General features: G+C 44.8%; 1 protein-coding gene across 3 annotated transcripts in view; it reads right to left on the reverse strand.

Moving 5' to 3' along the window:
* Positions 1-14992, reverse strand: part of LOC105941471 (beta-1,4 N-acetylgalactosaminyltransferase 2) — a 49573-nt gene that overhangs the window by 16170 nt on the left and 18411 nt on the right. For all 3 annotated transcript variants that reach the window (XM_024802132.2, XM_076882899.1, XM_076882898.1), the window contains exons 7-8: positions 4776-4889; positions 4519-4605 (exon numbers count right to left, since the gene is read on the reverse strand). In XM_024802132.2, coding sequence (XP_024657900.2) covers positions 4519-4605; positions 4776-4889 — 201 coding nt within the window. The remainder of the gene's footprint in view (positions 1-4518; positions 4606-4775; positions 4890-14992) is intronic.

Here is a 14992-nt window from a genome sequence, read left to right on the forward strand (position 1 = left end):
AGCCACCACCATTTTGTCCGTCTGTATCTGGAAGTCCCACAGGATCTTAGCTCGGTCATTCTCCACCACCCTTGGGGGCATCTCCCATTTTGACCTCGGGACTTCCAGGTTATACTCGGCACAGATGTTCCTGTACACTATGCCGGCCACTTGGTTATGGCGTTCCATGTATGCCTTGCCTGCTAGCATCTTGCACCCTGCTGTTATGTGCTGGATTGTCTCTGGGGCATCTTTACACAGCCTGCACCTGGGGTCTTGCCTGGTGTGATAGACCCCAGCCTCTATGGATCTTGTACTCAGAGCTTGTTCTTGTGCTGCCATGATTAGTGCCTCTGTGCTGTCTTTCAGTCCAGCTTTGTCCAGCCACTGGTAGGATTTCTGGATATCAGCCACCTCCTCTATCTGCCGGTGGTACATACCGTGCAGGGGCCTGTCCTTCCATGATGGTTCCTCGTCTCCCTCCTCTTTCTTGGGTTTCTGCTGCCTGAGGTATTCACTGAGCACTCGGTCAGTTGGGGCCATCTTCCCAATGTATTCTTGGATGTTCGTTGTCTCATCCTGGACTGTGGTGCTGACACTCACCAGTCCCCGGCCCCCTTCCTTCCGCTTAGCGTACAGCCTCAGGGTGCTGGACTTGGGGTGAAACCCTCCATGCATGGTAAGGAGCTTTCTTGTCTTTATGTCAGTGGCTTCTATCTCCTCCTTTGGCCAGCTTATTACCCCAGCAGGGTACCTGATCACGGGCAGGGCGTATGTGTTGATGGCCCGGATCTTGTTCTTACCATTCAGCTGACTCCTCAGGACTTGCCTGACCCTCTGCAGGTACTTGGTGGTTGCAGCCTTTCTAGCGGCCTCTTCATGGTTCCCATTTGCCTGCGGGATCCCCAGGTACTTGTAACTGTCCTCTATGTCTGCAATGTTGCCTTCTGGTAGTTCAATCCCCTCAGTTCTGACTACCTTCCCTCTCTTTGTTACCATCCGACTACACTTCTCCAGTCCGAACGACATTCCAATGTCATTGCTGTATAGCCTGGTAGTGTGGATCAGTGAATCGATGTCTCGTTCACTCTTGGCATACAGCTTGATGTCATCCATGTACAGGAGGTGGCTGACAACTGCTCCGTTCCGTAGTCGGTATCCGTAGCCAGTCTTGTTAATGATCTCACTGAGGGGGTTCAGGCCTATGCAGAACAGCAGTGGGGACAGAGCATCTCCTTGGTAGATCCCGCACTTGATGGTGACTTGTGCTATGGGCTTGGAGTTGGCCTCTAGTGTTGTACGCCACATCCCCATTGAGTTCCTGATGAAGGCTCTTAGGCCCCATTGATCTTGTACAATTCTAGGCATTCCAGTATCCAGCTGTGGGGCATTGAGTCATAGGCCTTCTTGTAATCAATCCAGGCAGTGCACAGGTTGGTCAGTCTGGTCTTGCAGTCTCGGCTGATTGTTCTGTCTACCAGTAGCTGGTGTTTTGCACCTCTGGTATTCTTGCCAATTCCTTTCTGTGTCCCGCTCATGTATTGACCCATGTGCCTGTTCATCTTAGCCGATATGATGCCTGACAGGAGCTTCCATGTAGTACTGAGGCAGGTTATTGGTCGGTAGTTGGAGGGGACCGGTCCCTTCTTGGGGTCCTTGGGGATCAGGACCGTCCGGCCTTCAGTTAGCCATTCCGGGTGTCTTTCGTTAACTAGTAGCTGGTTCATTTGTGCTGCCAGACGCTCGTGGAGTGCAGTCAGCTTCTTCAGCCAGTAGGCGTGAACCATGTCGGGCCCTGGTGCTGTCCAACTTTTCATACTGGAGACCCTTTCTTGGATATCTGCCACTGTGATGGTTACTGGACCCTGTTCAGGGAGGTCGCTGTGGTCTGCCCTCAGATCCTCTAGCCACTGAGCATTGCCGTTATGGGTTGCATCCTTCTCCCATATGCTCTTCCAGTATTGCTCCGTCTCCAGCCTTGGTGGTGCTATTCTCTTATTGTTCCCTTGCCACTGAGAGTACACACACATGTATATATATGTATATATATATATATATATATGTATATATATATATATATATATATATATATATATATATATATATATGTATATATATATATATGTGTGTATGTATATATATATGTGTGTATGTATATATATATGTGTGTATGTATATATATATGTGTGTATGTATATATATATGTGTGTATGTATATATATATGTGTGTATGTATACATATATATATATATATATATATATATATATATATATATATATATATATATATATATATACACACACACACATATACACACGTGTATATATATATATATATATATATATATATATATATATATATATATATATATATATATGTGTGTATATGTGTATATATATATATATATATATATATACACGTGTGTATATGTGTGTGTGTGTATATATATATATGTGTGTGTGTGTATATATATATATATGTGTGTGTGTGTATATATATATATATATATATATATATATACACATGTATATACATGTATCTTTATCTTTATCTTTTTACTATATCTTATAAACATTTTGCTCTTACTATTTTTGACTTACTATACTGCTGAGTGACTGTCTACTGCTCGTCAAATACATTTCATTGCAATGTTGACCCTGTGCTAACTTGCATATGACAAATAAAACTGAAACTGAAATTAAATGTATGTCACAGGAATATTGTAACTGCAAGCCCTCTTAAACTTAAACTTAGTCTGTGCTGTAAGTTGTTATCCACTCCGGCAAAATTTAGGTACACATCACAGCTCTTTATTGTGATAGGAAGGATATAAATAAAGTGTAAACTAAATGAATACAAAGAAATATAAAAGATAAGCCTAATAAAACAATAGACATTTAGCAAACATTGAGACCAATCCCTGTGTTGAAAATATTGCATCAGTGGATTTTTTCATGAGCAATCTCTGTTGGGCTTTCTTCACCACTGTGTTGATGAGGACAGGCTAATGTGTTAGTCCACAAAAGTCTGAAACACTTTCCAAGTCCCTGTTAATGAGTAATGTCTGAGTTACCTTTTCATTCTTCCTAAAATCCAACAAACACAAAGAGCTCTTTTGTCTTTGTTTGATTAAGAAACAGGTTCTCTGCACAACACTGCCAAACACAAGTTCCACCACCATGGTGTCGTCAGTGAACTTAACAATGGTGTTACTATGGTGAATGGGCGTGTAACCATGGGTGGAGAGGAGGGGATCATATATAACCCTCTGAGTATGATTCATCAAAAAGTGTTTTATCCAACAGCATGCAGTTTAAATAATAGTTAGTGACAGAGGGTGGTGTTATTAGAAGCAGAGCTAAAGCATGCATCCATGCTTATCTGCTTCTTCATATATGACAATGCAGTGACAGTGAAAATGCAAGTGCTACAGTCCTCGGTGTACTTATTTGCCCTGTAAGAAAATGTGTGTGCATTAAACGTGAAGGAAATGAATGACATAATATTACTCTGGACCAATTTCTTGAACCACTTCATAACCAGTTGAGTTTAGTCAGTGTTGATGGCTGGTAGACATTGAGGCAAGTTTTTTTTTTTTATGCAGATGGACTATGATGGATTTCAGGCAGGGTGAGTTGGTGGGATATGATAGGGACTGATTGAAAATCTTGACAAAGACCCATGTCAGCTGGTCGAAATAGTTCTACCACACCATGCTATGATGTCTGCAAACACCTCACTTTAAGAATGGAGTTATGATATAGGCTTGGTATAGGATACCCATATCCAGAAGATTGCTCAAACTATATTATACTATTGTGAGGTCTTCTTGGTGATATTTATTAACTAATCAGTTACTAGTTTTTAACAAAGCATAGTGTTTAAGATACTTCCTAATGTGGAAACATCTAGGAGTGAAGAAGAAGAGGCTTAAGATTGTTTTTCTGAGAAAGGTAAGATAATGAGAAAATGACAGTAACTGAAGGAAATAATGATTTTGCATCAACATGTTCTTTGGATGCTGTTAATGCTCTTAACAGCATGCAATTAATATATTAAAGAAGCATTTTCCAACAATATATGTTGGATATATGTGTATATGTTGTGTATATGCTGCTGTTATTGTGTATATATTTATTTATATTTCTTCATACACTCTTATATAGTTCTATATTGTGTATTTTGTTGTACAGTTATTTTATTTTCAACTTTAATTTATATATTTTATCTTATTCTCCCAGTTAAATTTACCCTTCATTCTAATTTGTGTTGTACAGTTATTTCATTTTTAACCTTAATTTATATTTTATTCCTTCCTAGTTAATTTACCCTTTTTAATTTTTCATATTTATTTCCTATCTTATTCATAGCCTTTTCCTTTTTTGTTTTCTTTAGGTCACGAGCAGTTGTCCAAGCATTTCACTACATATCGTACTGTGTATGACTGTGTACGTGACAAATAAAATTTGAATTTGAATTTGAATATTTAAATGAATATGGGCTTGAATATTAAGCGCTGATCAAGAATTCACTTCTACCTGTTCCCATGTCATACAGGACTGGTACATGAGGCTGCTGGATGGTAATGGGAAACACGGCTTCATAGTTTTCAAACTGGAAGGTGACTAAACAAAAAAAAAAAAATGTTTAGGTTCAGAACAAGGGGGACTCACTTTTTCTTTCACAGTTATTTTAAACATGCATTAATGATCATGTGTAAAATGCACATTATTTTGCAAATTCAATTGTCATTTAAAAATGGGTGTTTATAGCGCTTCACATTTCTGACACATACCAAGGTCTCCAGTGTTTATGTGGTAGATGGTGCTGGTATAGGACACTTTGGCCAGCAGGTCATTGAGGACCAACAGGCTGCTAGACTCAATAATCAGTTTCGTCTCTCCAGAACCTGTGAATTAAAACCAGACAATTTTAAAGTAATATAATACTGCTCGTCATTTCTCAGAAAGGGCTTATAATATAATAGGAGTAGTCTTTAATTCAGAGTAATTTATTCTGGCTAATTAGGAAAGTGTCATTCCTAATTAAATTATTCGCCCATCCATTCTCTTGCGCTTATCCTTATTGGGAGGTCGGGGTGGGTCGCCAGTCCGTCGCAGGTCTAACACATACAGACAACCATTGACACTCACATTCACAGGCAGTTAAGAATAACCAACTAACCTAACCTCAACCACTGCATGTGTTTGGATTCTGGGAGGGAGCCAGAGTAGACAAGAGAACCAGTGCAAACACAGAGAGAGCATGCACACTCCACACAAAAATACAGTAGATGGTGAAGATGAATTCAGGCCCTTCTTGTTGTGTATTTTGGGTTATAACAGGACCCGTAGCGGTCATGCCCAGATGCATTATGGGATAAAAAGCTTTAGGCTGTCGCTCGGGCTAGCTCCATGTTAAGTTATGCCGTTATAATAAATACCTCAAGTTACGTCGTGGTCATTGTTATACTGGTAACCCGGAGTGAAGATATAACAAAAGTGGCGACGAGGACGTCTGGACTGACGCTGCAGTCCGCTTGGAGTTTTACACTTTTTTTTCCTGCTGATGCCTCGTACTGACTTGGTGTTAGACGGCGCCGGAGGGAGGAATGTACAGCGGACAGGACGACGAAGGCAGACTCCGTAAGTGACGCTAACCAAAACATAAACGGGTAAAAGAGACGTTACGAAAAGGAACAGTTGTTAGGGGAAGAGTGCCATTCAACCAGGAGCCGAGTAATGGCTGGAGTTACTGGCCCTATCGGTCCCTTCGACGAAAGCACGGAGCAATGGAGCTCATATACGGAGCGTTTTGGATATTTCGTTGCGGCTAACGACATACAGGATGCTAAACTGGTGCCCATTTTTTTGAGTGTGATAGGCCCAAAGACTTTTACCCTGCTAAGGAGCCTGCTACAGCCAGCAAAGCCCGGCAATAAAAGTTTCACAGAGATCGTGGACACACTGACCAAACACTTCTCGCCCAAGCCCCTCGTGATCGCTGAACGGTTCAGGTTTCACAAGCGAAACCAAGAAGAGGGTGAGTCTGTCACAATGTTCGTTGCATCGTTACGCAAATTAGCTGAACACTGTGAGTTTAAAGATGTTTTAAATGACACATTAAGAGACAGACTCGTGTGTGGTTTAAGAAATGAAGCTGCACAGAAGAAATTGCTCACGGAAAGTGACTTGACTCTTGAGAAGGCAATTAATATCAGTGTGACCATGGAAATGGCATCAAAAGAAGCCCATGCGCTACATGCTACAGACAGAGTACACAAACTAGACAATGGTAAAGCAAATGCACAGGGACCATGCTTCCGCTGTGGCAAGTTAGGACACCTTGCTAGTGATTGCTGGTGCAAAGAAATGGATTCCAACAACTGTGGAAAAAAAGGTCATGTAGCACGGGCATGCAGGAACAAAAGGTGCAAGGATAAGGGCTCAAAGCCTGGGAATAAAAGAGGCACTGCAAGATTCAAAAAAGAAAGACATGTTCACACAGTTAAGCTTCATGAGGATAGAGCAAATGACTCCTCAGGTGAAGAAGTGTTGTCTGCAATAAATACTGTGCGAATACTGAAGGTGGATGAAACCTCAGATGGCTTTTGGGTCACGCCCAAACTGGAGGGACATGTTGTAAAAATGCAGATTGACACTGGGTCAAAAGCATCACTAGTGTCATATAATGTCTATAGGACATGTCTGAAGCACCGTCCACTCAAACCCTCCGACACAGTATTTAAAGGATATACTGGACATCGAGTGCCTATGAAAGGAATGGCAGAGGTGACTGTTCAATACAATGGCCAAACTGCTAAGCTGCCTGTGTATGTTACGCAGAAGAACTGCCCTGCTATAATGGGACGTGTGTGGCTCAAAACAATCAGACTCAACTGGCAAGGAGTGAGAAAGCTGTTGCATGGTTCCTCTCAGCTACAGGCCATACTGGGAAAACACCAGGAGGTTTTTCGTGAGGAACTGGGCAGCATGAAAAAAATTACAGTGAAGCTGCATCTCAAGCCTGACTCCAAGCCAGTCTTTATGAAGGCTAGACCTGTGCCGTACGCCATTCGGCCCAAGGTGGAGTCTAATTTAGACGCATTGGTCAAGAATGGTGTTCTGGAGCCGGTTACGACCAGCGAGTGGGCTACGCCCATCGTTCCAGTTCTTAAAAAGGACGGCGGAATCCGGATCTGCGGAGACTTCAAGGTATCCGTGAATCCTGTATTAACAGCAGAGCAGTATCCCCTTCCGCTGATTGATGACTTATTTGCTGGTCTGAGTGGAGGACAAAAGTTCAGCAAAATAGATCTCAACCAAGCTTACCTGCAAATGCACGTCGAAGAGCAGTCACGTGACATGTTGACTATTAACACACATAAGGGACTTTTCAGATTTTGCAGGTTGCCTTTTGGCATCACATCAGCTCCAGCATTGTTTCAACGAGCGATTGATCAAATCCTGAGGGGATTACCTGGTGTGCAATGCTATCTGGATGATATCCTGTGTACAGGAGCAGATGATGAAGAGCATCTGCGCAACTTGGATGCGACCCTTCAGAGGCTGAAGGAATACGGATTGAGAGTCCGTAAGGAGAAATGTGACTTTTTCCAGTCATCTGTGGAATATCTAGGGCACGTGATTGATGAAAATGGACTTCACACTGCACCTTCGAAGATCACAGCAATCGTGGATGCACCCCCACCACGAAATGTCAGTCAGTTAAAGTCTTTCTTAGGGCTGTTGAACTACTACGGACGGTTCATACCCAACTTGGCATCACTCCTGAAACCACTGCACAACCTGCTACGCAAGGAAGAAGCATGGGAGTGGACAGCAAGCTGCCAAGAGGCCTTTCAAAAGGCAAAGGATTCACTGACTGCATCTGAGGTGCTAACCCACTTCAATCCCAAGTTCCCAATTCAGCTTGCTTGTGATGCTTCTCCCTATGGGGTGGGGGCAGTGATTTCCCACATTCTCCCAAATGGCGAAGAAAGGCCAATTGCATTCCCATCAAGGACATTATCCAAGGACGTTGATCCAAGATGGCGCCGCGTAAGGATGCCCTGGTGCTTCAGTGCGTTACTTTTGTTTTGTTTTTGTGCATAACTTCTGTGTCTGGGCACTCCTCTGGATATTCTTACACCAGAGAAGAGCTTCTTAACTACAGGACTACAACACCTGTGGATTTACTTCCAATATTTGTCGCATCTGCGGCAGATTTACTGCAGACTCTGATCAGGAAAGTGAGACGCCGAAAGAGAGGTAAGCGAGCCGGCGCACTCGTGCGTCTGAGGAGACGTGGACTGCGAACTGCTCTTCCTGGGATCTTCCTTTCCAATGTACGCTCACTCAGGAATAAAATAGACGAGCTGGCCCTGATTAGAAGCATGAACAGAGACTTTGCCTCCTCCTGTGTCTTATGTTTTACGGAGTCGTGGCTCTGTGAGGACATCCCGGACAGCGCGCTCAAGCTGGAGGGCTTTCATTTGCTGCGCGCGGACCGGCAGGCCTCTCTCTCTGGTAAGACCAAAGGTGGAGGTGTCTGCTTCTACATTAATAGTGGCTGGTGCACAGATGTAACAGTGATTGCTCAGCACTGCTCTTCCTCTCTGGAATACCTTTTTATTCACTGCAAACCGTTTTATTCTCCGCGGGAGTTTGCTTCATTCATCCTGGCCGCTGTTTACATCCCGCCAGATGCAGATGCGCAGGCAGCTCAGTGCGCACTCGCAGAGCAGATACTGCACATGGAGCGGACATTCCCGGACTCTCTCATTATTGCTCTTGGGGACTTTAACAAAGCCAATCTGAGCCATGAGCTTCCCAAATACAAGCAGTATATTAAATGCCTGACCAGAGAGGAGAGGACATTAGACCACTGTTACAGCACGATCAGCGGGGCCTATCGTGCGGTGCCCCGCGCTTCACTCGGACTTTCTGACCACGTCATGATCCACCTAATCCCCGCATACAGACAGAGGCTGAAGCTCTCCAAACCTGTCGTGAGGACCAAAAAACTGTGGAGCAACGAGGCTGTGGAGGAGCTTCGCACGTGTTTGGAGTCTACAGACTGGGACACAATGAAGGCTGCTTCTAACAGCTTGGACGAGTTTACGGACACTGTCACCTCCTATATCCACTTCTGTGAGGACAGCATTGTGCCATCACGCACCAGGGTGAGTTATAACAATGACAAACCCTGGTTTACTCCTAAACTCAAAAAGCTGTGGCTGGAAAAGAGAAAGGCGTTCAGAAGCGGAGACAGGGACTGCTACAGAGAGGCCAAGTACAGGTTCACTAAAGAAGTGGACATTGCTAAACATCAGCACTCTGAGAAGATGCAGCAGCAGATCTCAGAGAATGACTCGGCCTCTGTGTGGAAAGGTTTTAGGAATATCACCAACTACAAGCCTAAAACCCCCCACTCCACTGACGACTTGCTCTTGGCCAACACCCTCAACGACTTTTACTGCCGTTTTGACGAGCCATCAGGCAGCCTTCACACCTCCAACGGCCCCAACAATAGAGACACTTTGGACACTCATTCCCCCACCTCTCCCCCCTCCATAGAGCCATCACCACCTTCAAACTGTTCACCTACAACACCCCCCTCCTCACCCCACACAAAAGAGGATTTCACACCACCTCCTCCCACCACAACTCTTCATATTCATGAAGCAGGTGTGAGGAAGCAGTTTAAGAGTCTGAATGCTCGAAAAGCTCCCGGCCCAGACGGTGTGTCTCCTGCCACCCTCAGACACTGTGCAAACGAGCTGGCCCCAGTGTTTTCTGGCATTTTCAACTCCTCACTGCAGGCATGTCATGTGCCTGCCTGCTTCAAGTCCTCTACCATAATCCCTGTCCCCAAGAAACCTAGGATCACTGGACTAAATGACTACAGACCCGTGGCTCTGACATCTGTGGTCACGAAGTCTTTTGAGCACCTGGTTCTCTCCTATCTCAAGACCCTCACGGCCCCCCTCCTGGACCCCCTGCAGTTAGCATACAGAGCCAACAGGTCTGTAGATGACGCCATCAACATGGCCCTACACTTCATCCTGCAGCATCTGGACTCCCCAGGAACCTACGCCAGGATCCTGTTTGTGGACTTCAGCTCTGCCTTCAATACCATCCTTCCAGACCATCTCCAAGGCAAGCTTTCCCAGATGAATGTGCCTGATCCCATCTGCCGGTGGATCACTGACTTCCTGACGGACAGGAAGCAGCATGTGAGGCTGGGAAAGAATGTCCCGGACTCCTGGACCATCAGCACCGGCTCCCCTCAGGGCTGTGTTCTTTCTCCTCTGCTCTTCTCCCTGTATACTAACTGCTGCACCTCCACCCACCAGTCTGTCAAGCTAATCAAGTTTGCAGATGACACCACCGTTATTGGACTCATCTCGGACGGGGATGAGTCTGCCTACAGGAGGGAGGTTGAACGTCTGGTGTCCTGGTGCAGCCACAACAACCTGGTGCTGAATGCCCAGAAGACAGTGGAGATTATTGTGGACTTCAGGAAGCACACAGCCCCACTCCCCCCCATCATCCTGTCTGACACCCCCATCACCTCTGTGGACTCATTCCGCTTCCTGGGTACCACCATCACCCAGGACCTGAAGTGGGAGCCCACCATCACCTCCGTCATCAAGAAAGCCCAGCAGAGGATGTACTTCCTGAGGCAGCTGAAGAAATTCAACCTGCCAACACGGACGATGATGCAATTCTACACCGCAATCATCGAGTCCATCCTCACCTCCTCCATCACCGTGTGGTACGCTGGAGCCACTATCAGGGACAAACAGAGACTGCAGCGTGTTGTGCGCTCTGCTGAGAAGGTGATTGGCTGCAGACTCCCATCTCTGCAGGACCTGTACAGCTCCAGGACACTGCGGCGTGCAGCTCGGATCTCAGCTGACCCTTCTCACCCTGGACACAGTCTGTTTGACCTGCTCCCCTCAGGCAGGAGGCTCCGGTCCATTCGCACCAGAACCTCTCGCCATAAGAACAGTTTCTTCCCCTCTACTGTTGGACACATGAACAATAAACGTACGACTGTTCCCACCACTAACACATGACCCTACGCTGTGTTCACTGCATCATTCCATGTTTGGCACTGATCACCACCTGCACTCATGTATATATCATGTATATATCTATCTATCTACTTAGCACTTTTAATTCTTATTCTCATTTTTATTTTCATGTCTATTTAAGCGTAATTTATGACAGTATGTTTGCACTGAAGCACCGCAGCAATTTCCTAATGTTGTAAACCTGCTCAACATTTGGCAATAAAACCTTTCTGATTCTGATTCTGATTAAGATTAAACACAGCAGAGTCCAACTATGCTCAGCTGGAACGAGAGGCGCTGAGCATTGTATTCATCCATCCATCCATTCGCTTCCGCTTATCCTTTTCAGGGTCGCGGGGGGCGCTGGAGCCTATCCCAGCTGTCATAGGGCGAAAGGCGGGGTACACCCTGGACAGGTCGCCAGTCTGTCGCAGGGCTAACACACAGGGACAGACAACCATTCACACTCACATTCACACCTAGTGACAATTTGGATTAATCAATTAACCTATCCCCACAAGCTGCATGTCTTTGGACGGTGGGAGGAAGCCGGAGTACCCGGAGGGAACCCACGCAAACACGGGGAGAACATGCAAACTCCACACAGAAAGACCCCGGCCTGATGGAGGAATTGAACTCAGGACCTTCTTGCTGTGCGGCAACAGTGCTAACCACCGTGCCACCGTGCTGCCCCGGTTCTGAACATAAGAATTGTTTTGTATGGTAATGTATTGTTATTCATTGCATTGTATTCAGTGTTCGGAAATTCCACCAGTACCTGTACGGTAGGAAGTTTACACTGTTTACTGACTATAGGCCTCTCACAACCATCCTGGGACCCTATACAGGGATTCCATCTCTTGCTGCTTCACGTCTCCAGAGGTGGGCGTTGATATTGTCAGGACATTCTTATGACATCAAGTATTGCAAATCGGAGTCTCATTGCAATGCAGATGGGTTGTCCAGGTTACCCCTTCCTGTTAAAAAACCCGTCTCTGACACAGTTGAGATCCTCTACTTCAGGGAGGTAGAGACAGCACCTGTTTCGGCTGTGCAGGTGAAAAAGGCATCCAGAATTGACCCTGTGTTGGCAGCAGTGCTGGACTGGATCATTAAGGGTCTGCCTGCAAGTAAGGGTGTAGACCTGAAGGCTTTCCTGGGAAAGCGGGCGGAGCTTTCTGTTCAGGCGGGATGTTTGCTGTGGGGGAGGAGAGTCATCATTCCCATGTCATTGCGACCAAAACTGTTGAAGCAACTGCATGCAGGACATAGTGGAATAGTGAGAATGAAGGAAATAGCGAGAAGCTATTTTTGGTGGCCAAATATGGACAAACAGATTGAGGAGATTGCTAAAAACTGCTCTTCGTGTCAGATGGTCCGGAAAAACCCACCACTTGCTCCTCTCCATCCCTGGGAGTTCCCACAGGAGCCATGGCATTGGGTACACATTGACTTTGCAGGTCCATACGAGGACAAAATGTTTCTTGTAGCTGTTGATGCACACAGTAAATGGCCTGAAGTGACCATCATGAAATCAGCCACCACTGAAAAGACCATAGAAGCTCTAGGAGAAATGTTCAGTAGGTTTGGATCTCCTACTCAGATAGTCTCTGACAATGGACCTCAACTGGTTTCACAGGAAATGGAGGCTTTCCTACAGGCTAATGGAGTGCAGCACATTACGTCAGCTCCATACCATCCTGCAACGAATGGTCTTGCAGAAAGGTTTGTTCAGACAATGAAACATGCACTGAAAACATCACAAGGCCAAGGAACACTGCATCAGAGACTGCACAAGTTTCTGCTTAACTACCGGAATAGTCCACATGCTACCACAAGGACATCTCCTGCCAACGCAATGTTCAAAAGAGATCTGCGCACTACCTTTGATCTTTTGAAACCCTCAACTGTGAAGGACACTGTACAAAAACAAGAGAAACAAATCATGTACAGGGGTCAAAAGGTCAAGGACAGAGTCTTCAGCACCGGCGAGTAAGTGCAGGCCAGGAACTACCGAGGAGTACACAAGTGGGTTCCTGCAACTGTCATTGCTCAAACTGGTCCAGTTTCATATACAGTTCAGGTGGCCGATGGAGTGTGGATCAGCTACTCCGGTCCGCACCAGTGTCTGCAGAAGGGTCTTGCGGAGATCTTGGAAATGCACTCATCGACTCGGCAGCCCCTTCACACACACAAGTAGAGAACTCCACCACATCAGGAACAGTGGTTCCACCTGTAAATGAGACTGTAAGAGAGACTGAGACATCTTCGGTGTCAGGAACAAAGGCTCCACAAGAGAGCACACAGACTGATGTTACCCCAACAGAGAGCGGCGGCCTCCTGTTCGTCTGAGTTATTAGATGGCACCTGACCCAAATGAACGGGGCAGAATAATCCCCATGGGTCATGGGGGAGGTTGAGGTAGTCCACCCTCACTCCCCAAGATAGCAATTAAAAGAGTTGGTGTTGTAACCTTACAGTTAATAAGAGGTGAAATGTTTGTGAGGCTATTACTGTCATGTGCCAGTTAAGACTGAAGTTTGTGAGTAGATCACCTGTTTATTTCGTAGTACATCCTTTGTAAGAGGGGAGGAGATGTTGTGTATTTTGGGTTATAACAGGACCCGTAGCGGTCACGCCCAGATGCATTATGGGATAAAAAGCTTTAGGCTGTCGCTCGGGCTAGCTCCATGTTAAGTTATGCCGTTATAATAAATACCTCAAGTTACGTCGTGGTCCGAGTATCATTGTTATACTAGTAACCCGGAGTGAAGATATAACACTTCTTGCTGTGAGGCAACAGTGTTAACTACCACGCTAGCCCAGCCAAAATTAATTAGTTACTGATAATTGACAACAACAATATGAAGCCCTGAACTTTACCAAATAAGATTCATGTAAAACCACCAATACTACGCTGATTGAGGAGACACGATGTCTAAAATTGTATGGAGCTATGGAGGCAAGTCCAAGGGAAAACCATCATAATATAAAAAGATGTAATAAAAAAGGGTAGGGTTGCAGGGTAGTGCTTTTAAAAAAGTGTCAAGATACCTTGTAAGAAAAAGAACACATGTATATGTCTTTGTCTTCTAAATTTTATCACATTACTCTTTTATGAATTCAGTCTTTTGAGATTGCAATTTTTATTTTACACATGTTACAGGAAAAAAATTATAAAAATCTAAAAAAAAAAGTAATAACGGCTAGTTTAATGTGTTACTGACAGAAATAATGGAGAGCCAGCAATCTTTGTAGAACATAACAGATAATTACCACCTAGACAGTGGAAGGATCAGACACACTTTAGGCTGAGTACATGAAAACCCTTCATTTGACCTTCATTGACCTTAATGTGTGAGTCAGCAGTGCAATCAACAACTGTTCAAAAGGACCAGTGCAGCTCTCCATCCACATTCCAATGTAAGGAACCAACACCCACTGATGTCTATAAATAAAGACCAGGGCAGTGGCGGAGCACGAGTCCCTGAGCTCTCACTCTCGTGCAGGTGCTCTGTGGCTGTCCTTGATGCAAGTAAAACTGTGTGTTTCTCCTCTCTGATTCTCAGCTGAAGTGCTTTAGAATACATCTCTTTTTTTTTTTTTTTCTTTTTTTTAAAATACATCTCTTGACACAGTGTCTCACTCAAGTTAATCTGATATTTGTTTTTAGTCAAGACTCTTGCCCACGTAAAAGATCACTCATGTGTTTTGTGTTTGTTTAAGTCGAATTAGTCACTCACCCCAGTTTAAATTATTTGTAAATATCTTTAAGTCTTTAACTACTTCTTCTGCCTTGTTGTTTTGCCTGAGTCCCGCACTTGAGTTGTGTTACCATTTGTTTTCTAAACATAATAAAGTGTTTTGTGAAGGCACTGGAAACAATTCTTCCAAACACCAAACATGTATTCTATTAGACCACAATATTGTGT

This window comes from Maylandia zebra, linkage group LG4, assembly GCF_041146795.1.
Source record: "Maylandia zebra isolate NMK-2024a linkage group LG4, Mzebra_GT3a, whole genome shotgun sequence".
In the NCBI taxonomy this organism is placed as follows: Eukaryota; Metazoa; Chordata; class Actinopteri; order Cichliformes; family Cichlidae; genus Maylandia; species Maylandia zebra.